Consider the following 27873-nt stretch of genomic DNA (forward strand, 5'->3'; position numbering starts at 1 on the left):
TTCTTGTCATATAAAAATTGCAAAATTGCTGGAATAGAAGGACTCTTAGATGATGCAAACTTTCCCCTTTCTAAAGCTTTCTCAGTCATGACATATCCTTGTATGGTGAAATAGTAAGGATTGCTTTTTTTCTCTAGCATATCTCTTGCATCTGTTTAACTTTCCAGGTTCTTAATTCAATTATTTGGGTTAAGTTTTTTGTTCACTCCCTTTCTTTCCTTTCAGTCTAGGGCTGCATTGCAATTGCTTTGTGCATGCAATAGTGCTGTTGCAGTACTACCCCTCTTAAGAACATAAGAGAAGCCAATGGCTCATCCAGTCCAACACTCTGTGTCACACAGTGGCCAACCCCCCCCCCCCAAGTGCCATCAGGAGGTTCACAAGTGGGGCTAGAAGCCCTTCCACTTTGCCTCCTTCCCCCGCAAGCACCAAGAATACAGAGCATCACTGCCCCAGACAGAGAGTTCCAACAATACGCTGTGGCTAATAGCCACTGATGGACCTCTGCTCCATATGTTTATCCAATCCCCTCTTGAAGCCCGCTATGCTTATAGCCGCTGCCACCTCCTGTGGCAATGAATCCCACATGTTAATCACCTTTTGCATGAAGAAGTACTTCCTTTTATCTGTTCTAACCCGACTGCTCAGCAATTTCATTGAATGCCCACGAGTTCTTGTATTGTGAGAAAGGGAGAAAAGTACTTCTTTCTCTACTTTCTCCATCCCATGCATAATCTTGTAAACCTCTATCACGTCACCCCGAAGTTGACGTTTCTCCAAGCTAAAGAGCCCCAAGCTTTTTAACCTTTCTTCATAGGGAAAGCATTCCAAACCTTTAATCATTCTAGTTGCGTCCGCAACTTCGCGCCCGGCACAATTGTTTGAGATAATTCGAGATCTGACTACTCTGCCCCAGGGCAGACCAAATTCTAGTGAATTGGAGATAGGCTGTGAGGCTTTTGCGAACTATTTTGCGGACAAGATCGCATCACTCCGCCTCGACCTCCCCGTCAACTTCGAGGCAGTTAACGCAACCGAGGCCCCGAGCATGTCTTCGGATTATATCCTGGACGGTTTCAGCCCCCTCAGCCTGGAGGAAGTCGACAGGATCCTCTCATCTGCCCGCCCAACAACTTGTAAATTGGACCCATGCCCTTCCTGGCTTATTAAATCTTGCCAGGGGGACCTCAGATATCCTATACAGGATATCATAAACAGGTCCCTAATGGAAGGGCTTTTTCCAGCGCCACTCAAAGAGGCTGTGGTCCGTCCCCTCCTAAAAAAACCATCTCTAGACCCGGCCCAATTGGCACACTATAGGCCGGTCTCAAACCTGCCCTTTTTGGGCAAACTCATTGAGAGGGCAGTGGCGAGGCAGCTACAGACTTTCCTGGAGGACGCTTCCATCCTTGACCCACTTCAGTCCAGCTTTTGCCCAGGTCACGGGATGGAGACGGTGTTGGTCGCCCTAGTAGATGACCTTCAACGGCATCTGGATCGGGGTGGCTCGGCAGTACTGATGCTGTTGGACCTATTGGCGGCGTTCGATACGGTCGACCATCGGTTGCTGACTTGCCGCCTCGCCGACGCGGGGATTCAGGGGCTGGCCTTGCAGTGGCTTTCCTCTTTCCTTGAAGGTCGGGGACAAAGGGTCGCGATTGGGGGGGAACTATCCCAGAGGCGCTCACTTGACTGTGGGGTGCCCCAGGGAGCGGTTCTCTCCCCGATGTTATTTAACATCTATATGCGACCTCTTGCCCAGATTGCCCGAAGGTATGGGCTGGGGTGCCACCAGTATGCTGATGACACCCAGCTCTATCTACTTATGGACGGCCGACCGGTCTGCGTCCCAGATAACTTAGATCGGGCATTACAGGCCGTGGCTGAGTGGCTCAGACTGAGTGGACTGACACTGAATCCTGCGAAGACAGAGGTCCTCTGTTTGGGCCGTCGGGGGCTGGGGGGGGAAATCCCCCTGCCAGCTTTTGGCGGTGTTCCGCTGAGGCCGGCGGACAGGGTCAAGAGCTTGGGGGTGCTACTGGAGCCGTCCCTAAATATGGAGGCTCAGATAGCGACCACTGCCAAGTCCACGTTTTTTCATCTTAGACGGGCAAGGCAGTTGGCCCCCTTCCTGGACCCCGACGACCTAGCAACAGTGATCCATGCTACGGTCATCTCGAGGTTGGATTACTGCAATGCCCTCTACATGGGGCTGCCCCTGTGCCGGACCCGGAAATTGCAGCTGGTGCAGAATGCCGCGGCCCGGCTGTTATTGGGCCTTCCAAGATGGGGGCACATCCGGCCGGGTCTTCGGGCTCTGCACTGGCTTCCAATAATATACCGAGTCCGGTACAAGGTGCTGGTCATTACCTTTAAAGCCCTATATGGCCTGGGACCTGCCTACCTGAGGGACCGTCTCTCCCCACACGTTCCCCAGAGAGTACTGAGGTCTGGGACTCAAAATCTTCTCACCATCCCCGGGCCCAAGGAAGGGCGCCTCAAAACAACTAGAGACAGGGCCTTTTCCACAATGGCCCCTATGTGGTGGAACCAGCTACCGGAAGAGGTGAGGGCCCTGCGGGATCTTACTCAGTTCCGCAGGGCCTGTAAGACGACCCTCTTCCGGTTAGCCTACGCCTGACTGGACAAATGTAGCTTTCTAGATTCTAGATTTTTGCGATTATACTGTATAGCTTTAATGTAAAGCGTAAAATTTTAAAGTTTTTAGGTTTAAATGCTTGAATTTAAATGTATTAATTTGTTCCGATTTTATTGTTTTATTGCTTGTTGTAAGCCGCCCTGAGCCACTTGTGGGAAGGGCGGGATATAAGTTACGGAATAAATAAATAAATAAATAAATAAATAGTTGCCCTTTTCTGGACTTTTTCCAATGCTATAATATCCTTTTTGAGGTGCGGTTAGCAGAATTGCACACGGTATTCCAAATGAGACTGCACCACTGATTTATACAGAGGCATTATGATACTGGCTGATTTATTTTCAGTTCCCTTCCTAATAATTCCCAGCATGGCGTTGGCCTTTTTTATTGCAATCACACACTGTCTTGACATTTTCAGTGAGTTATCTACCACAGAACTACCACAGCTACCTGGGGTGCATCATCTCCTCAGATGCCAAGATCGACAAGGAGATTGACAACAGGCTGGCAAAGGCAAACCGTGCATTTGGCCAACTGCACAAAAGAGTATGGAGCAACAAGCATCTGAAAAAAGGCACAAAGATCAATGTTTACAAAGCGGTTGTGATGACAACCCTCATCTACGGCTCCGAATCATGGGTTTTATACCGTCATCACCTGCGACTCCTTGAGCGCTTTCATCAGCGCTGCCTTCGCACCATCCTCAACATCCACTGGAGTGACTTTGTGACCAACACTGAAGTTCTCAAGCGGGCGGAGGTTACCAGCATCGAGGCACTGCTGTTGAAGACGCAGCTGCGCTGGGCAGGGCATATTTCTAGGATGGAAAACCACCGCCTTCCCAAGATTGCCCTGTATGGCGAACTCTCCACCGGCCATCGAAATAGAGGGGCACCAAAGAAGAGGTACAAGGACTCCTTTAAGAAATCCCTTGGCACCTGTCGCATCAACCATCACCAGTGGTCTGACCTAGCCTCAGATCGCAAAGCATGGAGGCACACCATCCACCAGGCTGTCTCTTCCTTTGAGAACGCACACATAGCTGGTCTTGAGGACAAAAGGAGATTGAGGAAGAATCGCACTGCTACAGCACCAACCCTAAATCAGATTTTTCCCTGCAGCCACTGTGGCCGGACCTGCCTGTCCCGCATTGGTCTTGTCAGCCACCAGCGAGCCTGCAGCAGTCGTGGACTATTGCACCCTTCTTAAATCTTCGTTCGCGAAGCCAAGCCGAGAGAGATCTACCACAACCGCAAGATCTCTCTCTTGGTCAGTCTCTGCCAGTTCACACCCCATCAGCTTGTATTTATAGCTGGGATTTTTGGCCCCAATGTACATTACTTTGCACTTGGCCACACTGAACCTCATCTGCCATGTTGACGCCCACTCACCCAACCTCAACAGATCCCTTTGGAGTGTCTCACAATCCTCTCTGGTTCTCACCACCCTGAACAATTTAGTGTCACCTGCAAACTTAGCCACTTCACTGCTTACTCCCAACTCCAAATTATTAATGAACAAGTTAAAGAGCATGGGGCCCAGTACTGAGCCCTGCGGCACCCCACTGCTTACTGTCTTCCACTGCGAAAATTGCCCATTTATACTCACTCCTGTTTATTGTCTTCTCTCCATATTTTGTCATATTTGTTTCATGCTGAAAAAGAGAGCACTAAACACTTATGACAATTTTGCAATATTTGCTTTATTTACAAATACATTTTTGAGTTGCTGAAAAGAACAGAGAGAGGAGCAGAGGCTTTTTTTTGTGAGTTGACTGGAGTAACTTGCAGCCAGGACTCCCCTAATCATGTTAAGCAGGGGATTTAGGAAGCGCTCTGTGTTCTTCCCTAAAACTAAGGCTTTTAAGCCACTTCAGATGACCAGTTTATTTCAGTTTGTTTCCTTTTCCTGCACAACTGTGTATTGTCAAGAGTCATTATATATCTGTGGTTAACTGTATTCCTCTTGCCATGAATTCTGTGTAGTTACAATTGCTGTGATTGCCTGTTTGCTTGGTTTTTCTTCTCTTCCCCTCTTGGGCATTGCTTATCTATGGAACTTATTATTCATGCCGCCTCTGCTGGCCTCCAAGGTCAGATGCTGAAAGAAGAAAAAAAATGTGCACCTGGACTTCCAAGACTTTCGGTGGGAGGGTAACCCGTCAAAATATTCCTGCGCTTCAAATCCCAGAGCTTGCTTGAAATGTAACAGTTGGGGCGAGGGGTTAAAAGGGAGTCCCTGAGCTAAGACATTAGTCTTAGCAAAAATGGTGTCCTGCCTTAAGATGCTTATGGAATAAACTGCTGAATTATCAGACTGTGTGGTTCCTTGGCTCAAGGTCCTGACATGTATTGGTGGCACTTTTAAGAACAGCAAAGTTTTATTCAAAGTGGGAGCTTTTGCGTGCCAAGCACACTTTGTCAGACAATAGTACGGAATAGAATTAGCAGTCCTACATATAGAGAGTGGCAATGGATTAGTATGCAAAATAGTGAAAATGTTTTAACAGATTAAAGCCTGGGTTGAACTGGGGGAAAATAGCAAAGACAATAAACATGTCAGACTTAGAGACTGATGTCTACGTCATTAGGTTTCTTAAGTGTGAAGAGTAATAAATGTAGTGTCTGTTGTAATGCTCCACTGTTCTCTCAATCATGGGTTAAAATAACATCTTTTTCGTAGAGGTGTTTCTCTCAGGAAATTGGCCTGGAAACACTTTCTGCTAGGGTTGCCAAGTCCAATTTAATAAATATCTGAGGACTTTGGGGGTCGAGCCAGGAGACTTTGGGGTGGAGCCAGGAGCAAGGTTGTGGCAAGAATAATAGAACTCCAAAGGGAGTTCTGGCCATCACATTTAATGGGAACACATACCTTTTCAATGCATTCCCTCTATTGGAAATAATGAAGGATAGAGGCACTTTCTTTTGGGGTTCATAGAATTTGACCCCCTGGCCCAGTTCTTTTCAAACTTGGTGGGTGTTTTGAGAAGAGGCAATGGATGCAATGCTGAAAATTTGGTGATGCTAGCTCAAAAAATAGCCCCCTCCCCAATAACCACCCATCAATTCTCCATTATACCCTATGGGAATCAGTCTCCATAGGGAATAATGGAGTACCCAGTACACGTTTCCCTCCCAACCCCATTTTCTGATGACCCTGAAGCAGTGGGAGGGCCTCCAAGCTAGGGGATCCCCTGCCCACACCTGGAGATTGGCAACCCTACTTTCTGCCCCAGCAGCCTCTCAAGGCTAGACTCTGCAGGGCTTGAACCTGGGTATGGGGGTGGGGGAGTGTAATGTACTGAGTTATGAGACTTGTAGAAGGCAACATGCTTTATTGCGAGTACATCATAAAGAGAGCATGGCGGGGCCAGGTCCCCGATTATATACATCTCCCGGAACAACCCTCTTGGCTGGCCAGGTCCAATCCTGGCTAGTTAAACTTCTTGCCACAGATCTTCATAGGCGGAGTGTATTTATGTCCTTACATCTGGTGACCTGCGGTCTCCCACTGGTCACCTCTGCGTGCACGCACGGGCACTGTGTTGCAATTCAGGGACCGAATTGCAAGACACAACACTCCTATCCCACTAGTTCAAGAAAAAAACAGGTTGCTTACCTGTAACTGATGATCTTCGAGTGGTCATCTGTGCAGTCACACACATGGGTTTTCCCGCTGGGACGAACCCGACCTCGGAGAATTCAAAGCTAGCCTAGGCGTTTATTTTGGCGCGCATTCCCTCCCGCTCTGGGGAGCAGGCATCCACTGCGCATGCCTGGAGCGAGGGGAAGGCGCTCCACCCACCCAGTTTCTTTCAAGCCGCTGTATAGTAGTAGTATAAGTGTTGATTAACTTAAGAAACCAGCAGTGGGGATGGCTAGGCGGGCGTGTGTGACTGCACAGATGACCACTCGAAGATCATCAGTTACAGGTAAGCAACCTGTTTATCTTCTTCGTGGTCTCTGTGCAGTCCCACACATGGGTGACTGATAAGCTGAACTGCACGGAGGTGGGTGCTGGTTCTGAAAAGGAACTGCAGATGTTAAACATGCATATCAGTCAAGAACATCCATGTAATATAGTAAAACTGCACTTGCCGATGGAGAGACTGCGGGCTTCAATCAAAGATGGAGCGGAGTACAGCCTGTCCAAAGGACGAGTCTCGCCGTGCACGAACATCTATTGCATAGTGCGTGGCGAACGTCGATGTAGAAGACCAAAGTGCGGCAGTACAGATATCTTCCATAGGCACGCCTCTGGAGAAGGCAGAGGACGTAGAAAGAGCTCTTGTTGAATGGGCTCGTAGGTGTTCTGGGGCAGGTTGATTAGCCAGTTGATAGCATAGTGCAATGACGGCCACCAGCCATTTAGAGAGTCTATGGGTAGAGATTCTTTGTCCTTTTTTTTGTGGGTTCCATAAGCTACGAAAAGTCTCGAGTCTTTACGAAAGGGACCCGTTCTGTCTATATAGTAAGCAAGGGCTTGTCATACATCAAGATTGTGCAGAGTTCTTTGGCCCCTGTCAGAAGGGTTTTGAAAGAAGGACGGTAATGTAGTTGTCTTCTGTAAATGAAAGGGTGACACAACCTTTGGGAGAAAGGTGGGGTCAGGTCGCAAGACTACCCTGTCATGGGGGAAGACAGTGTAAGGAGGGTCTGCTCGAAAGGCTCATATATCACTGGCCCTTTTGCCAGATGTAAGCGCCACTAGCAGTGCTGTTTTCCACAATAAGAGATGTAGTGGGATAGATGCCATTGGTTCAAAGGGAGGCTTCATTAGTTGGCTTAGGACTAAGGATAAACTCCAGGTTGGGTATAATTGACAGATTGGTGGCCGGAGATGTAGAATGCCCTTAAGGAATGATTTTGCAGCAGGATGGGAAAACACTGTGCGTCCTTCTATATGCGGATGGAAGGCCGAAATGGCTGCTAAATGCACTTTCAGCGATGAGTAGGTAAGACCGGATTCGAAGAGAGAAAGGGTGTATGAGAGAATTTGTGATATAGAAGAGGATGCTGGATGGAACTTGTGGTGAGTAGCGTAGTCAGTGAACCGCTTCCATTTCAGAGCGTAAGATTTCCTAGTTGATGGTTTTCTGGCATTTAATAGAATGTGTCTAACTTCCTCAGGGAAGTCTAAAAACTAATCCTCCATGCAGTCAGTCGGAGGCGACCTGGGTCATGATGTAGGACCTTGCCATTCTGTTGTGAGAGGAGATCCCGAGTTTGAGGGAAGTAGTGGAAAACGCTGTTGGAGAGAAGGAGGAGGGTTGTAAACCAAGGTTGACGGGGCCACCAAGGTATGACCAGTATGCAGTTGGTTTGATCCAGTTGGATCTTCTGAAGCGTCTTTGTTATTAGTGGAATGGGCAGGAATAGAAAGTGGAGTGGTCCGTCCCATTGTTGGAGGAAGGCATCCCCCGCAGATTGGATCGAAGGGGGGCCTCGCATATAGAATCGGGTGCATTGGGCATTGTCTGGAGAGGCAAATACATCGATGAGGGGAACAAATTTCTTGAAAACTGGTTGGAGATATGACCTCTTGAGTGTCCACTCGTGGTCGTTGATGAGTTGTCTTAGGGTGTCCGCTTGGGTGTTCTGGACCCCTGGTAAGTGTACAGCTGTGAGGTGTATTTTGTTTGCGATGCTCCAATACCAAAGGGCTAGAGCTCTTTTGCAGAGACGGTTGGACGCGGTCCCTCCCTGTCGGTTGATATAGAACACAGTCGCCACATTGTCTGATGTTACTTGAATGTGACGACCGTGAAGTGATGGCAGGAAGGACTTGAGTGCTCTGTGGACTGCTAGGAGTTCCAGGCAGTTGATGTGGAGAGATTTCTCGTATGCTGTCCACTGTCCTTGCACTGTTAATGTGTTGAAATGGGCTCCCCAACCCCATCTCGAGGCATCCATGGTGATGATGGCTGATGGAGGTTGTCTTAGGAATGGCATCCCAGTGAGGAGATGATCCTGTACTGTCCACCACTCCAATGGTGGCAAAATGTGACGTGGGACTGTTAGTAGGATTCGTTGAGACTGACACTGAGGATGGAATGATCGAACGAACCACAGTTGTAAGGGTCTCATGCGAAGTCTTGCATGAGAGAGAACCGAGGTTGTGGCCGCCATCAAGCCCAGCATGCGTTGGAAGGTAAAGGCTGTCTGGGTTGGTTGAGATATTATAGTGCTGGCCAGAGATTGAATGTTGGTTATTCTGTCTATTGGCAGGTAGGCCTTGTGATCTACAGTCGATAGACGTGCTCCTATAAATTGGATATCTTGCGTTGGAGCGAGATTGGACATTTGGCGGTTTACTTGTAACCCTAGAGTTGACAAGAGTTCTAGAGTTACCGAAATATTCGGTTTTAGTTGTTCTTTCGAATGACTCACTACAAGCCAGTCATCTATATACGGATAAATTGCAATCCTCTGCTGACGAAGGGATGCTGCTACCACTGCCATGCATTTCGTAAAGATTCTTGGCATTGTGGATAGGCCAAATGGGAGTGCTCGGAACTGATAGTGATCGTTCCCGACAGCAAACCTCAGGAATCTTCTGTGGCAATGGTTGATCGTAAGGTGAAAATATGCATCCTGGAGGTCGATGAGTGCCATCCAAGTGTTCTTGGGGATGAGAGGCAGGATGGACTGCAGGGTGATCATGCGGAATTTTTTGTATTGGATATGTTTGTTGAGTTCACAAAGATCCAGTATCGGGCGTTGCCCTCCATTCCTTTTTGGAACTAGAAAGTATCGGGAGTAGAATCCCATGCAATGGTATTGAGGTGGAACTAGCTCTATGGCCGCTTTGGCCAGAAAAGTGGCAATTTCTTCTTGGAGAGGTAGGGAGGGAGGGGTAGGTATGAAGTGATGGCTTTTCGGGGGCGAAGCGAACTCTATGGAATAACCCCTGTGGATAATTGTTAGAACCCATGAGTTTGTTGTTACTGACTTCCACATGGGGTAAAAGGGAAGGAGTCTGGATGCAGTAGGGTGGTGTATTGGTGGTGGTGGCAGGATGAGCAAGTCAAAGAGACTGCTTTGTAGCCGTGGCAGTCTTCTTGGTTGGTTGGGGCCGTTGGCGTTGGTGGAATGGCTGCTTAGCTGGAGGGGCCTTGCGCTTCCAGTAGTCGGTTTGTCTGGGAGAGCGAGGGCGTTTGTAGAACGGTGTCTTCCATGGTCTCTGTCTATTAGTTTGAGATTGTTGCTGGTTAACTCCCAATCTCTTGGCTCTCTTCCTGCTATCGTCCACTGTGGTTAAGATGTCATCAGTGGTTGCATTAAATAGTCCTTGTCCGTCGAAAGGGAGGTCTTCAATTTTGAACTTTATATCTGGTTGGAGAGACGATGAGTGTAGCCAAGCATGCCTGCGTAGTGCTACAGCAGCAGCCATTGACCTGGAGGAGCATCCGACAGAGTGTCTTACAGTGTTGATTTGCAGTTTGCTTAGACGATTAAGCTCATGTAAGAGTTTAGAAGCTTATTTCTGGGAGGCTTCTGGTAAGGATGTCACTAGATTACTCAGTTGAGAGGAGATATTATAGGAGTAGGCAGCAAAATAAGCAAGATAGTTATTTATTTTAGCTGTGGCTGTAGAGATGGAGTAAAGCTTTCTACCTAGTGTATCTAGTTTCCTTCCTTCTTTTTCTGGTGGTACAGGATGACGTGTTTGCTTGGACTTAGATGACGAATACACGATCATCGAATTTGGAGCAGGATGGTTAAACAGAAATTTGGATTCTTGTGCATGAATCTTGTATAGTGATTCTATGTGCTTTGATGTAGGAGGGATGGAGGCTGGCTTATCCCAGGCTTCTTTCAGGGCTTCAAGATGGACAGGTAACATTGGTAGAGAGGATCCAGCAGGCAGATCGGCGTGAACCAATTCGTGGACCACATTGGATATTTTTGGGAGATCAGTTGTTAACTTGATATTCAGTGTAGTGGCCATATTAGAAATTAAATCCAAATAAGATTTTGCTCCTTCTGAAGGGGACAGCTCAGCTGGCTTAGCAATATCAGATGCTGGTGATGCTGGGGAGGAGACTGAATGCGATGATTCAGAGGTTTCAGCTTCAGACTCCTCTTCTGGGACATCAGGTGTTGTGGGTAGTGTCGGTACCGAAAGCAGAGGCTTTGTCTTGGGTTGACTCGGTTGTTGTGAAGGTTGTTTCGAAGTCGAAGGAGTCGGTGATGTCGGATCCTGGTGCGGCTGAGTCATTCCTCTGTATCGAGGTTGAGAAGAGTCATCACAGTACCGGGGTCATGACTCTTGGTATCGTTCGGTACGGTACCGAGGGTATTGATGGCGATGGTAATCAACCGAAGGGGATCTCGAGGGCGTGTAGTGACATCTATATGAAGATCTATATGGAGATCGAGACCTACTATAGTAGCAGTAACGGTCTCTGTCCCAGCTTGCAGATCTTTCGTGGTACCAACGGAGGTGTAAATCTCTATCTCTCTCTTGGCTAGGGGATCTTTCTCGGTACCGATAGGTCCGGGGTTCCCGGTGTCGAGGGGATTCTATTTGCAGCGGAGATACGGTGGCATCCTTGAATCTACTTGGTGTGGACACATCCCGGAAGGAGTGTAGGTCAAGTTGGTGTTCTTGCATCTGGGTTGACAATTCTGTCGGCTCCTCAGTTAGGAAGTGTTCAGGCATGGACTCGTGGATGGATGGTGATGGCGAACGGGACTGGATTCGAATAACTTCCTCTTCGATTTTGTCCATCAGTATCAACAGTTGTGGTGATATGGTTGGAGTCGGAGGCAACTGGTACGGAGGTCACTGTCGGAGCCGCAACATCAGAAGGTCTGGGATCTGGTGGGGCCGACTTCGATGTACCTCTCAGTTCCTGGTGGCCCTTAGATGACTCCAAGTGTTTTCTCTTGGATTTGTGGGATTTTTTTGTATGTTTCCCGGACTTAGGCTTACTGGGAGCCAAGGCCACTGAAGCTGCCGGTTTCGCCGTGTCCCTTTGCGAAGTTAGGGAGGGCGGTGATCTCTGGGGCCCAGAAGAATGCGACATAGTAGGTCGCAGAGAGGATTCTAAGAGGTGACTCTTCAGTCTTGCGGCGTGGTTTTTTCTGGCCTGCTTTCTGAACTGAATACAGTGGATGCAAGTGTACGTTCTGTGGGCTTCCCCCAAACAAAACAAACACAGCGAATGGCCGTCGGATGATGGGATTTTCGCCCCGCAGCAAGTACACTTTTTAAAAGTGATTTTAAGATCTTTTCCTTCCATGTGCCCGGGGGGAAGGGGGGGATAGGGAAGGGAAGTAAGATGATAGAAAAGCGGGTAAAGATATATATATATATATATATTATACGATACCAGTAGAAGAAAGAGAAGCAAAGATCGGAAGAGATCGAATGGGGTCAGGCACGGAAAAGGTATAGGATAAGGTAAATAGGCTAGGTTGACGAAGGAGATGCAGCGAGGAAGGACTATCCCGGGCGGCGGTTAGAAATAAACTGGGTGGGTGGAGTGCCTTCCCCTCGCTCCAGGCATGCGCAGTGGATGCCTGCTCCCCAGAGCAGGAGAGAACGCGATCCAAAATAAACACCTAGGCTAGCTTTGAATTCGCCGAGGTCGGGTTTGTCCCAGCGGGAAAACCCATGTGTGGGACTGCACAGAGACCACAAAGAAGATCATAGTCTTTCAAGTAAGCCGGTGCCCTTCGTTCCCTACTCAACCTCCTAGGTTTTATCTGGGGAACTGGAGCAGTTGCTGTGGCTGTGGGGGCCGCTGGTTCCTCGTTGTGGGGTGCAGCTAGGAGACCGCTGTCCAGTGCCTGCTCTGGAACCTCTCCTTGCAGCCCACAGGGGAGGGGTCGCTCCAGCTGGCACTGGCTGGGTGGCCTCTGGTGGTGTTACCGCTATTACTCCGCTACCAGCTCCCCCGGTCTCTGCCTGTTCTTCCAGCATGGTGCAGTGGCGCAGCTGATCAATGTGCCTCCTCAGGATCTGGCCTCCCTCAGAAGAGACCTCATAAGAGCGGGACCCAGTGACCCGCAGCACCCTGGCTGGTAACCACTCCCGCCCGCTTGCAAAATTCTTCGCGTAGACTGGATCCCCAGGAAAGAACCCCCTAGCGGCTTCTCTTGTCTCGGGGGAACTGCGGAGGTTCGGGGCCCAGTCTGGATGCAACCTATCTAGCCTACTGGTCAACTTCCTTCTCCATGAGCAGCTCTGCTGAGCTTAAACCGGTGACTGGGTTGAGGGTGATTCGGTACCCAAATAGGAAGGCTGCCAAGCAGTAGTCCCAATCCCCCTGTACTATGCGACCCATGGCCTTGTGTATGGACAGTTCTTCCCAGCAGGATGCAAATGCCCTGAAATCAGAGTCCAGTTTGCCCATGGGCCACCCCCTTCCCACCCAGTCGAAAACGCATGCGAGGATGCGGTCTCTTCTCGTGGCCTGAGCTATCTCAGCGGTGTGGAGAGGCCTCTTTGGTAGAGTCTCCAGTAGCATCACGTGGTGGGCGGGGACTGGGTCAGGGTCCATAAAGGGCAATGGAAGGTGCCTGAGTGCATCTGCATGTCCCATTGCTTTACCAGGGTGGTGTACTAGCTTATATGTGTACGAGTTGAGGAATTGGTTCCACCGCAGGACGCGCTGTGACAGGATTTGCGGTGTCTGGCGGTCCGGGGCCAGGAGGCCCAGCAGCGACTTGTGGTCCGTGGCAATTGTGAAACGCCTGCCATAGAGGTAGTCGTTGAATTTGTACACGCCTGCCACGATTGCCAACGCCTCCTTGTCTATTTGGGCATAGTTTCGCTCCGCGGGGGTCAGGGCCCTAGAGTAAAAGGCCACGGGGACTTCCCTCCCGTCCAGAAGTCGGTGTTCCAGGATGGTGCCCACCCCGTATGGGGAAGCGTCGCAGGCTAGAATCACTGGAAGGGACTCATCAAAATGGTGGAGCACCGCCACCATTGGAAACCAAAATGTCCTTGACCGCCTGAAAAGAGGCGGCCTACTTTTTTCCCCAGACCCATGGGGCGTGTTTATCGAGGAGCCTATGTAGGGGTTCCGCGAGGGCAGCTTTGTGGGGCAAGAATGAATGATAAAAATTCAAGAGTCCCATGAAACTTTGTAGCTCCGCCTTGCACGTGGGGGCTGGGGCATGGACTATCGCCCTGGTCTTGTCTGCCATTGGGTGTATTCCCGCGGCGTCCACTGCAAACCCCCCAAACTCCACCCTTGGCACCCTGAGAGAGCACTTCTCCCGCTTCACCTTAAGTCCTGCTGTTTGAAAGCGGCGGAGTACCTCTTGCAGACAGCAGCTAAACTTCTTGGCGTCCGGGGCGGCGATCAAAATGTCATCGAAAAAGGGTTGCACTTCGGGAATTCCTTTAAGGAGAGAGTCCATTATGCTCTGAAAGAGTCCCAGAGCCACGCTAACCCCAAATTGCAATTGCCACACCCTGAAAGCTCCCCTGTGCGTCACTATTGTTTAAGCCTCAGCTGTCTTGGCATCCACTGGGAACTGCTGGTATGCTTGCGCCAAGTCCAGCTTCCCAAAAACCTTAGAGCTGGCTAAGGATGCGAGAATGTGGCTGACCACTGGGACGGGGTATAGGTTGTCCTGGAGCGCTTTATTTATTGTGCATTTATAGTCTGCGCATATGCGCATGTCCCCATTTGGCTTCATGGGGGTGACTATGGGGGTCTCCCATGCTGCGTAGGATACCGGCTCTAGCACTCCTTAGGCCACAAGGCGGTCCAATTCAGCTTCTATTTTTGGTTTTAGAGCAAACGGAACTCGCCTGGCCTTCAGCCTTATTGGTCTCACTTGGGCGTCGAGCTGTAAGGTGATGGGAGGCACCTTGTAGCACCCCAGGGACCCATCAAACACCTCTGGAAATTCCTGGCACACATTTTCAAAATTGTGTGTTTGTAGCTGCTGCACCCCGACTATTTGTATGCCCAGAGGTCTAACCAGGCCAGCCCCAGTAATGTGGTGCGCTGGTACTTGACCACAAGTATGTTCAGTACACCCTTAAAGTTCTTGAACTCTACCCTCACAGTGGCCCATCCCAGAATCTGTACGGTGTTTTTCTGGAAGTCTCGCAGGATGAAATCAGCAGGCTGCAACTGGGGCCTGCCGTGGGGGCAGAGTTTTCTGAGGGACTCCTCCGAGATTATGGGGATGGAGGATCCCGAGTCCAGCTCCATTCGGCAGGGAGCACCCTCGATTTGGATCGACACCTTGACCTTATCAGGGGTGGCTAAGGGCAAATTCATTATCTAGATGCTGGTCGATGCTGTTGTGTGAGCATCGATCAAGTCGTGGTGAGTGGATTGGCACCTGCGGTTGGTCTTGGCCCTGCAGGCGCGCTCAATATGACCCACTTTTCTGCAGTTCCTGCAGTCCACGTTGCAATAGGGGCAGTCCTGTCACTTGTGTGGGTCTCCACAGCTGGCACACTTTGTGCTGGAGGGCCTCTCTGTAGCTCGTGGCTGGGTGAAAGCTTTCGGCCCGTTTCCTGGTTGGCGGTGGAGCTGGTGCGCCTCTTCCTCCTCGGGGTCACCTTACACCGTCTCCTCCTGGTGGATGGCTTCCGCTTGAGGCTTAGCGGCTCTCTCGAACGCGGTGGCTTCACTGAAGGCGAGTTGGAGGGTCAGCTCTTCTTTTGTGAAAAGCTTTTGCTGTAGCCTTTCGTCCCGGAGGCCCCAGACAAATCGATCCCTCAGGGCTCCCTCCAGCTTGTCGAAGCTGCAGTTTCCCGCGATTTGGCAGAGAGCGGCCAGGTAGACGGCGGCCGTCTCTCCCACCCCTTGATCTCTCTTGTGGAACAGGAATCGGTGGGCGATGATGGATGGCTGGGGCGAGAAATGCCCTGTCAGGAGTTTGACGTACGTTTCCTCGTACGTTTTTGCGGTGACCTTCGCGGGGGCCAAGAGACCCTTGGCAATCTCAAATGTGGCATCCCCGCAGACGCTCAGGAGCACGTCTTGCTTCCGGCTGTCCTCCATAATCACATTCGTCTGTAGGTAGCAGTCGACACGCTCTGCATAGGTCTCCCATCTTTCAGGTTTGGCAGGGTCGAACTCTGCGATGTGGCCGGTCATTCCGCGCGGGTTTGCCATGGCAGCGGCGGGCACTTCTGCCTTTCTGGGCTGCGTGCCTTCTTCGTCCCCTGCCAGGTCGGCGATTTCCCGATGGGGAAACTACCTGGCTAGCATCCCATCCTCGTCGCCAATGTAATGTACTGAGTTACAAGACTTGTAGAAGGCAATATGCTTTATTGCGAGAACATCACAAAGAGAGCATGGTGGGGTGGGGTCCCCGATTAAATACATCTCCCGGAACAACCCTCTTGCCTGGCCAGGTCCAATCCTGGCCAGTTAAACTTCCCGCCACAGATCTTCATAGGCGGAGTGTATTTATGTCCTTACATCCGGTGACCTGCGGTCTTCTACTGGTCACCTCTGTGCGCACGCACGCGTGCTGTGTTGCAATTCAGGGACCGAATTGCAAGACACAACAGGGAGGAAGGCAAGTGAACTGAGGAGCACTTGACAGCCAGACTGGTATGGAGGAGTGCAAGTGGGTAGCCTCGCCTAGGGCTCCAGAAAGCCTAGTACCGGCGCTGCAGATCTGTCAGCAAGAGCGGCAATTGGAACATTTGAATGTAGCTACCAATTTTGGGACTGAACATTTCTATTTATTCCCCTGTGTGCAGTTCACAACAATTTATAAACAGGGAGGCTCAGCAGTTTAAGCTTACTGAAAAGTTTTCCTTGTTCACTGCTATCAAAGCCCTGCTCCTTAATCCCAAGTGGCTAGAGGGCATCAGGTTGTGGAGTGGTGGGCACAAGATGTAACGCACCCAGATGTAGTTTCCCTTGACTTATTCCCTTCTGCACTGCCATTGCCGCCTCCACACGTGGGAAAAGAGAGTTGACGTGCTGGGAAGGGGAGCGCACCTGCCACCCCATTGCTCCTGTTGGGAAGGGCCGGATGGCTTCTGCAGCTCCTCCTCTTGTAGGGCGCACGTGTGCCCCACCGGTTGGGCTGGGTCCGGCTCAGGGGCAGCGGCTGCTGGGGGTCATCGTTGGGTGGAGGCTGGCACCGCTGAGAAATAGAGTCTAAGGTAGGCCTGCAGGAGCTGCCCCTGTCACCAGATGGCACTCTAGGCTAACTCGGTAACTTACTAACTTGGTAACACTGGCCCTGCACCCACTCTTTTCAGGAGGGGCTCCAGACAACTGCTGGAGTGAGGCTTCCCCTGCCGGCTAGATGGCTGGTGTTCGGAGCCCTAAAAACTGGAGGAACCCCTGCCAATACCTGAGGACTGGCATCCCTAACTAATCTTTGCACAATTTCCTATGTAAATTATCTTTCTGTACTACAGCAGAAAACTTTCAGGTCCCTTTGAACTCAATATGTATTGTATTTCTTGAGGTTAAAAGGATGTGAGCAAGTTGTATTTTAGTTTCTTCTACCACATTCTGCAGGATGTTGTAATTCAACTACAGCTACAAAGTGTTAAAAATGATACCTTACCTGAAGATTTGTGGGAAGTTCATCTATATTTATTAGCTTTTTGAGTTCACATATTTTTGGATGGAGTTGCTCCAAATTGTGCTCTTTATGCTTAATTTGAGACTGTAAGAGAGCATGTGGATAAATTTATAACTGTTAAGTGTGGATGAGGATAGCAGTAATTTAGAATAAACAAATACAGAACAGAAAATGTTTTATTCAAAATAAAATAACCACAAAGCATTAAATTTCTCATTTCCTAAGATTACTCCACTTTTTTTCTTTTTACCCCATACTTGAGAAAGAGTTGCAAACTGCTGCACTATATACTATTATAGTACATGTATCTTTAATTTTTCCACCGGAGAAATAAGGGGGGGGAAGCTGAAGATAGAAAACAAATTATATAGCAAACAAAAGAAAGTATGTTACTTGGGTAGAAACTCTCATAGGAATTGCCAACATGTTTGAATATTACCTTTATGAAAACAATAAGTATTAAGAACATCCCTTTATTCCCAGAATGTGCAAGAAAATGTGCTAGTCGCTGCAGAATGAGTGAAGCAAGAGATCCAGAATCCAGGTAGCAAGGAGACTGGTGGCAAAGTGACAATTAGATAAAGAGGTATCTGAGTTTTAATCCTCAGGAGGGAAGCACTCTAATAAATGACTAGCTAGTGATGGCATAAGTTAGACAAAGAGAGAATAGATTTCAGGAGTAGAGAGGAGGGGAGCTGGCTGGACAGGAGGTCTGGGATGGGTAAGGGATTTTCTCACTCACACATGGGCAGAAATTTAGGCTTGTGAGTTCCATTTATCCACAGTGGCCATTCAGTCTTTTGATAAAGTAAACCTTGCAGTTGGGATACTACTGTGGTGAGAATAAAACTTGCCTTCCTGCCCTTGTCCTCAGACAGAAATCCTGCAGGGAGTGGCAATATGTCTTTGTATGCAGAGATGTGTCACATTTCCTTAGAGCTTTTAAAGTATAAAGGTTATCTGTCCATGTCCATAATAATAAAAAGGCATTTTGCTACTAGAGGTCTTTCAGGATCTAACAAAAGGTCTCAGCCAAGACCTTTTCACTTAAGCCAAGCTCCTTTTTGATAGTATTTGGTAGCTGATAATACTGAGAAATTACTGCATATGAGTATTTTATGTCACCTGAAATTTTTCCAAGAAGGCCTTGGTTCCCTGACAGTTTGTCAAGTTGCTTATGATGTCATTCAGCTGTGAGATGGAATTACTACACCAACCATCAATATCATCACCAGCTGCCAGCACATCTTCCCATAGTGATACACTAACTCTCAGCTTCTCTATGTTGTCTTCAAGCTTCTCTGAAACCTGATGCAATGAAAGGAAACAGTACCTGAAGAACATTTTCTAGAACTAAATCTCTGATATTACAAGGAAACTGAGAAATGGCTTGAATCTAACGATGTCATCAGAAGGAACACAGACTTTCATGGCACTCCACCTTCCTTTTTGACCTTCAGAAAGATTATTCCAGCCGTCATGAGCCCCTTACATATGAACAGACATATAAATTGGGACTCTAATTAGGAGGTGAAAGGGAACAAAATCACCCCATCCTTCTCCAGAAACACAGCTCTCCTTATGGAGGAGGGAGAATGGTATGTTCATTGGCTACTGTACAGTAATGGAAAAATCTCAAGATTGAAATGTAGAGGGTTTTTAAAAGAGATATAGGGTAAAAATCTTGAGATTGAAATGTAGAGGATTTTTAAAAGACAGATCGCAGAATTTCCTAAAATTCTGGAGAAACGATAAGATTCTGCTTTCTGTAGTGTTATTAGGACCAAGTCATTCTAAATGACTTTAACGGCTGCTTGTTTGCTTCCTGTTTATTTTGATGACTGTTTCCTGTTTGCACAAGAATCCCATTATGGGCAGAAATGAATTTCCCATTGAAACCAATGAAATGGGATTAATTTGTTTTGATTTCCATTAGTTTTTCTTTTAAAATGAATGAGTAATCTCCTCCATTTTTTTCATCTTTGATCTAGAAATAAATGAATTACTCTGCCCTACATTGCACTGCAATTAGGCTTTTAAGATTCCATGATTATGTAATCTTTTTTTCTTACATCTAGCCATTTGTCCACAGTACTGTCCATATCCATTTTCACAGGCTTGGGCTCACAATTTGGGATCTTTTTCAGCTCTGCTAGCAGGTGCTTCCCTTTGCTAGTGAAGTTATCCAGTTCCTTCTGTTTGTCATTCAGTTCATTCCTAGCTGCTTCATGCTGTGAACAAAAATATATGCTTGTTATGTACCGCTTTAAAGAGGTCTACCATCTACTCCGCTTAATGACCTCTTGACACTTAATTTTAAGATAAGTGTATCATTTAAACAAGGGTGTCAAACTCATTTGTTATGAGGGCCAGATATGACATAAAAGAGACCTTGTCGGGCTGGGCCATGTGTGTCATAAAATGTAATGCCAGGTAGCAGAGATATAAACTTTATAAAGGACACAAGCAAACACAATTAAATGTTTTTTTTTAAACCCTTAAAATAAAACATGCTTAAAACATTAGCACTCTTGCAATATTTTGTTTATTTAACAGTCTCTGATAACTGAAACCATTTGCTCTGAATTATTGCACCATTATCTGGAGACCATGTGCTGTAGGAATCTTCAGGATGCTGTTCAGGTGTTGTTCAAATGTGTATCTGTAAGTTGCAAATCTACTTTTGATTTAGAAGAAGAAGAATTGCAGATTTATACCCCACCCTTCTCCCTGAATCAGAGACTCAGAGCAGCTTACAATCTCCCATATCTTCTCCCCCCCCCACAACAGACACCCTGTGAGGTGAGTGAGGCTGAGAAGGCTCTCACAGCAGCTGCCTTTTCAAGGACAACCTCTGCCAGAGCTATGGCTAACCCAAGGTCATTCCAGCAGATGCAAGTGGAGGAGTGGGGAATCAAACCCGGTTCTCCCAGATAAGAGTGCACGCACTTAACCATTACACTAAACTGGCTTATTGACATTCATTACAGAAATCTCATGGTCAATGCTTTGAACCTAAGACTGAGAGGAAAACATGAAATGGCTGGGCATTGAGAGCATTTGTACATAAGCTGCTTTATGTGTTGGTCAGCCAATGGAGAAAATAGAGAGTTTGCTCTATAGCTCCTGTGTGATTGCACAAGCCTGGCAAAGCAAGCTGTGACACAAAATGAAGCAAGAGAGGGAGAAGGAAGCAGACAATAGTGAGTTGCTCGAGGGCCTGATCCAGCCCTTGGGCTGCATGTTTGACACCCCTGATTTAAACTGTAATGACTAACTTAAGGCCCATTGACTTCAGTAGAATTTAAGAGCAACAAACAGTCTCAGGATCACTAAGTTTACTTATACTGCAATTAGGATCAAACAGATATGGTGGCTCTGTGTATATGCACCATGATACAGCACAGTGCAAACAAAGCAGGTCTATTGTATACTCAGCTACCTCATATGATATTCTCATCACTGGATATATAGACTTTCTGTCCTATAAAGTGGTACCTGTGCAGATCTGAGCATGTTGTCTTTAAATCAAGTTAAATGTGTTCCAGTGTGCTAGGAGCTTCTGCAACATAAATCTAATTTAAATTTAGTAGGATTGTGGTCTCTACTTCACTTTGAGCCTTCTGTATCTGGAGTCTGAGAGGACAGAATTCTTACTTTGCCCAGTGGTGTTTACTCCCATGTAAATGAGCACAGGATTGCAACTTTAATCCTACCTAGAAGACATTCCTAATGTTGTGTCCATCATTCAAAATTCCTACCCAGGGGATTTTTAAATTGTTGCAATTGTTAAGAAGTCTGTTGATGAATCAGGATCAAGACAAACCAATCAAGAAATCATGTGTGAGAGACAAATATATACATACAAATAATAATACAATTTTTAATGTGTTAGCAAAACTTATGTACATTTATTTATTTATTTATTTTTTTATTTATCTGGGATTTATATCCCGCCCTTCCCACCGAGTGGCTCAGGGCGTGACAGTAGGCCTGCAGAACTTGTTTCATGCCATGCTGTATTCAGAATTGTATGTATTCTATGTATTGCAGCCTGATAAGGGCTTGACAAATTTCTTATTTCAACTTTCTCCTTAAGACTGCAAATCAATGTAGCTATCAAGCACTTGTCAAATCAGATGACTGGTGGACTGTGTTTGGGCTGTTGCCCTTCAGGTTGTACTGGCCAGACATGGAGGAAAGCAGAGATATGAGCAGTCTGGCAGAAAGAAAGAGAGGACAGAAAGCTGGGGTGTGTTTGGGCTTCTATATATTAAGATCTGCATACATGAACTAAACAAATTCTACTGCCATTATTTTAAAGGAAAATATGTGCATTACCTTTGATAAAGACCATTTCACATCTTCTTGATCTTTTAATATGATCTTGATCATTGTTACATTGCTAGCAACCTCTACAGCTTTAGTTACTATGGATTTCAGGTTCTGATATTCTCTAATCAGATCAGTGAGGATATAACACTGTTCCTGCCTGTCAAGAGATGTGATGATACATATTAATTAATTAATATTTATTAAAGTATTTATACCATACCTCTTCAACCAATTAGATATAAATTTGTAAAATGTAGCTATGTAAAATAATTTAATAAAGTTAAATTTTAAAAAATTACCACAATCCAAGGAACCAAATGAAAACACCACTAGCAATTTTATCACAGTCAAGCCTAGCCAGTTCTATAAATCTGCAAAATAGAATAAACTTTACTTCTAATGGTACAGATACACAGAACAAGTTATCTGATAATGTTCCATGCCAAAGGTCTTCAACCTTTTTGAGTCTGCAGGCACCCTTGGAATTCTGACATAGTATGGTGAGCACAGCCACAAAATGGCTTCTGCTGCTTACCTTCACTTACCAGACAGAGAAGATCCTTCTGCTAGGGTAGCAGTGGGGCCAAAACAATGTATTTTTTTTTTAAAAAAACTGCACAATCAATCACATCTCCAATGGCTAATCAGAAGTCATGTTGGCAAAAGCTCCACCTGGCACCATCCACATTCTAAAAACACTTGGTGAGCACCAGGAAAGATGTCATTGGGTACCAAGGAGCCTGTTGTGTCTTGCATTTCAGTCCCGAAATTACAACACAGTGGACGCTACAGAGGTGACCAGTGGAAGTCCACTGATCCCCGGATGTAGCTCCGCAAATGCGCTCTGCCAATCAAGATCTGTGGCGAGAAGTTTAACTGGCCAGGATTGGACCTGGCCAGACTGAGGGTTGTTCCGCAGTATGTATATAATTGGGACCCAGCCTGCATTGCCTTGCCTTGTGATGTACTTGCTAATAAAGCATGTTGCCTTCAACACGTCTCATCACTCAGTACATTACAGTGGCGACGAGGATGGAATCCTAGCCAGGTAACTCCCCAAGCAGGACTTCACTGACCTGGCCGGAGATGAGGAAGGCACGCATTCAAGGGAGACGGAAGCACCCGCCGCTGCCATGGCTAACCCAAGTAGGACGATGGGCCACCTTGCAGAGTTTGACCCCACCAACCCCAATAGGTGGGAGACCTACACGGAGCGGGTCGACTGCTACCTATGAGCGAACATGATTACAGATGGCAGCCGTAAGAGAGACGTGCTCCTGAGTGTCTGCGGGGAAGCCACATTCGAGATTGCAAAGGGTCTCTTGGCCCCTGCAAAGATCACCGAGAAAACATACGAGGAGATAGACTCCTGACTGGGCACTTCTTGCTGCAGCCTTCCATCACCGCCCGCCGATTCCTCTTCCACAAGAGGGATCAAGGGGTGGGAGAGACAGCCGCCATCTACCTGGCCGCCCTTTGCCAAATCACGGGGAATTGCAGCTTCGACAAGCTGGATGAAACCCTGAGGGATTGCTTCGTCTGGAGCCTCCGAGATGAAAGACTGCAGCAAAAGCTCTTTGCAAATGAAAAGCTCACCCTCCAACTTGCCTTCAATGAAGCCACCGCGTTTGAGAGAGCAACCAAAGCTTACAACAACCCGCGAATGGAAGCCGTCCACCAGGAGGAGATGGCACCAGGCAACCCAGAGGAGGAGGAGGCAAACCAGCTATGTCGCCAACCAGGAATGGGACCGAGAGCGCCCACTCGGCCACGAGCGACAGAGAGACCAGCCAACACCAAGGGCGCCGGCTGTGGGGATCCACACGAGCGCCGAGACTGCTCCTATCGCAACGTGGACTGCATGAACTGTGGAAGAATGGGCCACATAGCGCGGGCTTGCCGGGCCAAGGCCACCCGCAGATGCCAGTCCACCAACCACGACTTGACTGATGCCTACTTGATTGCATCGACTAGCCTGCAGGTAATGAACTTGCCCTTCACCACCCCAGATAAGGTCAGGGTGTCGGTCCTAATCGAGGGCGCTCCATGCCTAGTGGAGCTGGACTCAGGCTCCTCCATCTCCATAATTTTGGAGGAGTATCTACGAAAACTTTGTCCCCGTGGCCGGCCCCAGCTGCAACCGGCGGACTTCATACTGCGGGACTTCCAAAAAAAACCCTGTACAGATTTTGGGTTGGGCCACTGTAAGGGTAGAGTTTAAGAACTTTAAGGGCAAGCTGGACATTCTCATGGTCAAACACCAGCTCACCACATTACTGGAGCTGGCCTGATTTCGATCGCTGGGTATTCAAATAGTGGGGGCGCAGCAGATGTGAACGCAAAATTTTGAGCACGTGTGCCAGGAATTCCCGGAAGTGTTTGATGGGTCCCTGGGGTTCTACACCCTGGGGGTGCTACAAGGGGTCTCCCATTACCTTACCCCTCAATCCCCACATGAGACCGATAAGGCTGAAGGCCAGGCAAGTTCCGTTCGCTCTTAAACCAAAAATAGAAGCGGAGCTGAAACGCCTCACGGCCCAGGAAGTGCTAGAAACGGTATCCTATGCTGCATGGGAAACACCCATAGTCACTCCAGTGAAGCCGACTGGAAATGTGTGCATATGCGCTGATCACAAGTGCACAATAAATAAGGCACTCCAGGACAACCCATACCCCGTTCTGGTGGTCAGCCACGTACTGGCAGCCCTAGCAGGCTCTAAGGTGGACGCCAAGACAGCAGAAGTCCAGACCACTGTGACTCACAGGGGTGCTTTTCGGGTGCGGCGGTTGCATTTTGGGGTTAGTGTGGCTCCGGGGATTTTTCAGAGCATAATGGATTCTCTTCTCAAAGGGATCCCCGGAGTGCAACCATTTTTTGATGACATTTTGATCGCCGCCCCAGATGCTGAGGAGTTCAGCAGCCATCTGCATGAGGTACTCTGCTGTTTCCAGGTGGCGGGACTTAAAGTAAAGTGGGAGAAGTGTTCCCTCGGGGTGTCGAGGGTAGAGTTCTTGGGGTTTGCAGTAGACGCCGCGGGAATCCACCCGACAGCCGACAAGACCAGGGCTATTGTCCACGCCCTGGCCCCCACGTGCAATACGGAGTTTCAAAGTTTCTTGGGATTATTAAATTTTTATCATTCATTTTTGCCCCACAAAGTGGCCATCGCAGAACCCCTTCATAGGCTCCTCAATTAAAATTCCCCATGGGTCTGGGAAAAGAAGCAGGCCGCCGCTTTTCAGGCAATCAAGGACCTCCTAGTTTCCAATGATGTGCTCCACCATTTTGACAAATCCTTACCAGTGATTCTGGTTTGCAATGCTTCCCCGTACGGGGTGGGCGCCGTTCTGGGGCACCAACTCCCGGACAGGAGGGAGGTTCCAGTGGCCTATTATTCGAGGACCCTGACCCCCGCAGAGCGCAACTATGCTCAGATAGACAAGGAGGCCTTCGCAATAGTGGCAAGTGTGCATAAATTCAATGACTACCTGTACGGTAGGCGTTTCACGATCTCCATGGACATAAGCCGCTACTGGGCCTCCTCACCCCAGACTGCCAGACACCGCAAATTCTGTCACAGCGCATCCTGCAGTAGAACCAGTTCCTCAATTTTGTACACATATGCCCTGGTCCACCGCCCCGGCAAAGCTATGGGACACACGGATGCCCTCAGCCGCCTGCCGCTGCCCTCTATGGACCCGAATCCCGCCCCCGCCATCATGTGATGCTTATAGAGACTCTACCAGAGAGGCCCCTCCACGCCGCTGAGGTAGCTAGGGCCACAGATAGAGACCGCATCCTCGCACACATTTTAGACTGGGTGGGAAGGGGGTGGCCCGCAGGCAAACTGGACGCAGAATTCAGGGCATTCGCATCACGCAGAGATGAACTGTCCATGCACAAGGGGTGCCTTCTCTGGGGTAGCAGGGTGGTGGTTCCCACCCCGCTATTGCGGAAGCAAGTGCTGGAAGCCCTACACAAAACACACCCGGGGATAGTGCACATGAAGGCCCTGGCACGTAGCTTTGTATGGTGGCCGGGGATGGACAAGGAGATAGAAGGGTGGGTTCAAAGGTGCCAACCCTTCCAAGAGTTTCGACCTGATCTGCCCAGTGCTCCTGTCCACTGCTGGGAGTCCAACAGGAGGCCGTGGTCCCGGTTACACCTAGACTTTGCGGGGCCATACCAGGGCCAAATATTCTTTATCTTAGTCGATGCATACACTAAGTGGTTGGAAGTGATTTCCGTAGCTTCAACCTCCACCGTGGCGGTGGTCAGAGCTTTGCGAAGGGTCTTTAGCACTCATGGGATTCCTGAGACCCTCGTCACGGACAATGGGACCGCTTTCACCTCCTGGGAATTCCATGAGTTCTTGATTCGGTACCTCATCCAGCACATTCGGTCCACCCCTTTCCATCCAGCCACCAATGGCCAAGCAGAGTGCATGGTGCACACCACTAAAGGGGCCCTGGGTCGCATTATACAGGGAGATTGGGATCACCGCCTGGCAGCCTTCTTATTTGATAACAGAATCACCCCCAACCCCGTCAATGGGTTAAGCCCTGCCGAGATACTAATGGGGAGGAAGTTGATCACGAGGCTAGACAGGTTGCATCCTGACTGGGCTACGGGCCTCCACAGTTCACCTGAAACCAGGGAAGCCGCTAGGGGATTCTTTCCAGGGGATCTGGTATTTGCAAAGAACTTTGCAAGCAGGCTGGAGTGGTTAGCCGCCCAGGTGCTGCGGGTCACTGGGTCCCGCTCCTACAAGGTCTCGTCGAAGGGGGGCCAGATCCTAAGGAGGCACATTGACCAGCTGCGCCGTTGCACATTGCCGGAAGAACTGACAGCGATCGGGGGAACAGGAAGCGGGGGAGTACTAACAGCAACACCCCCGGAAGCGGCCCAGCCTATGCCGGCCGCACTGACACAACAGCGGAGGGAGCACCCTCCCCCAGAGAGGAGATTCTGGAACAGCAACAGGCGACAGACAGCCCTTTTCTGGCATCACCCCACCACAAGGAACCAGCCGACCCGCCAGCCATGGTGGCCGCTCCAACTCCCCAAATAACCCAGAGGAGGTTGACCTGGGAACACAGGGCACCAGCCTACTTGAAAGACTTTGTGTCTTGAACTAGGGGGGGAGGAGTGTTGTGTCTTGCATTTCAGTCCCGAAATAACAACACAGCGGATGCTACGGAGGTGACCAGTGGAAGTCCACTGGTCCCCGGACGTAGCTCCGCAAATGCGCTCCGCCAATCAAGATCTGCGGCGGGAAGTTTAACTGGCCAGGATTGGACCTGGCCAGACTGAGGGTTGTTCCAGGGTATGTATATAATCGGGACGTGGCCCGCGTTGCCTTGCTTGTGATGTACTCGCTAATAAAGCATGTTGCCTTCAACACGTCTTCTCACTCAGTACATTACAGAGCCCAAAGCCACCACATGGGGGACCCCTGGTCTATCAAATTTTCATCCTAACATCCCTCCAAAGAGCTGATGATGACCTAAGTGCACAGGGAAGTTTATATATGAAATTACTTGTAGATATTTTGATGCCTGTTGCATACAGAAGACACCATACAGAAATGTATCATGTAGCATTTCTTACTGAATGACTATTCTTTTTCCATAATTTCATCTAACCAATACATACACAATCACTTCTTTTCCAAGATGAAACTACAGATTATACATAGCATCAAATAAGGCACTGTAATATTTCAATGTTTAAAAATTTAAAACCTAGGGGTGCTGCAAATTTTGCTGTGAGTACATTTGATAGTTGAGCTTACCATGTTCAAAAGTAGCAATTAGATGGAGCCAATTGCTCCATCTGTTTGGTTCATGCTGAGGAGGCATGAATGCCTGCTAATAAGTTTGCATCAGGTTTTCCCAAAACTGTGCAGGTCCATGGATGCTGCTGATTCAAACTGATTAGCAGGCAGTAGTATTACAAAGGACTACTGAGCCAAACATCAAAGGGTAGGATTTTATTGAAACACAGCATTTTATTGAAACACAGCTGTCATATAGAGGATGGTGTTGAATTGTTTACTGTGGCCCCAGAAGGTAGGACCAGAACCAATGGGTTGAAATTAAATCAAAAGGGTTTCTGGGTCAACATTAGGAAGAACTTCCTGACTGTTAGAGTGATTCCTCAGTGGAACAGGCTTCCTCAGGAGGTGGTGGGCTCTCCTTCCTTGGAGGTTTTTAAACAGAGGCTAGATGGTCATCTGACAGCAATGAAGATCCTGTGAACTGGGGGGAGGTGTTTGTGAGTTTCCTGCATTGTGAAGGGGGTTGGACTAGATGACCCTGGAGGTCCCTTCAGACTCTATGATG

General features: G+C 48.4%; 1 protein-coding gene across 2 annotated transcripts in view; it reads right to left on the reverse strand.

The window, feature by feature from the left end:
* The window catches only part of SYNE1 (spectrin repeat containing nuclear envelope protein 1), a 621543-nt gene that overhangs the window by 375881 nt on the left and 217789 nt on the right, over nt 1-27873 (reverse strand). For both annotated transcript variants that reach the window (XM_060240915.1, XM_060240910.1), the window contains 4 exons: nt 21535-21685; nt 19266-19424; nt 18319-18501; nt 17176-17277 (listed from right to left, as the gene is read on the reverse strand). In XM_060240915.1, the coding sequence (XP_060096898.1) occupies nt 17176-17277; nt 18319-18501; nt 19266-19424; nt 21535-21685 (595 nt within the window). The remainder of the gene's footprint in view (nt 1-17175; nt 17278-18318; nt 18502-19265; nt 19425-21534; nt 21686-27873) is intronic.

The sequence above is a fragment of the Heteronotia binoei genome, chromosome 1 (genome assembly GCF_032191835.1).
Source record: "Heteronotia binoei isolate CCM8104 ecotype False Entrance Well chromosome 1, APGP_CSIRO_Hbin_v1, whole genome shotgun sequence".
In the NCBI taxonomy this organism is placed as follows: domain Eukaryota; kingdom Metazoa; phylum Chordata; class Lepidosauria; order Squamata; family Gekkonidae; genus Heteronotia; species Heteronotia binoei.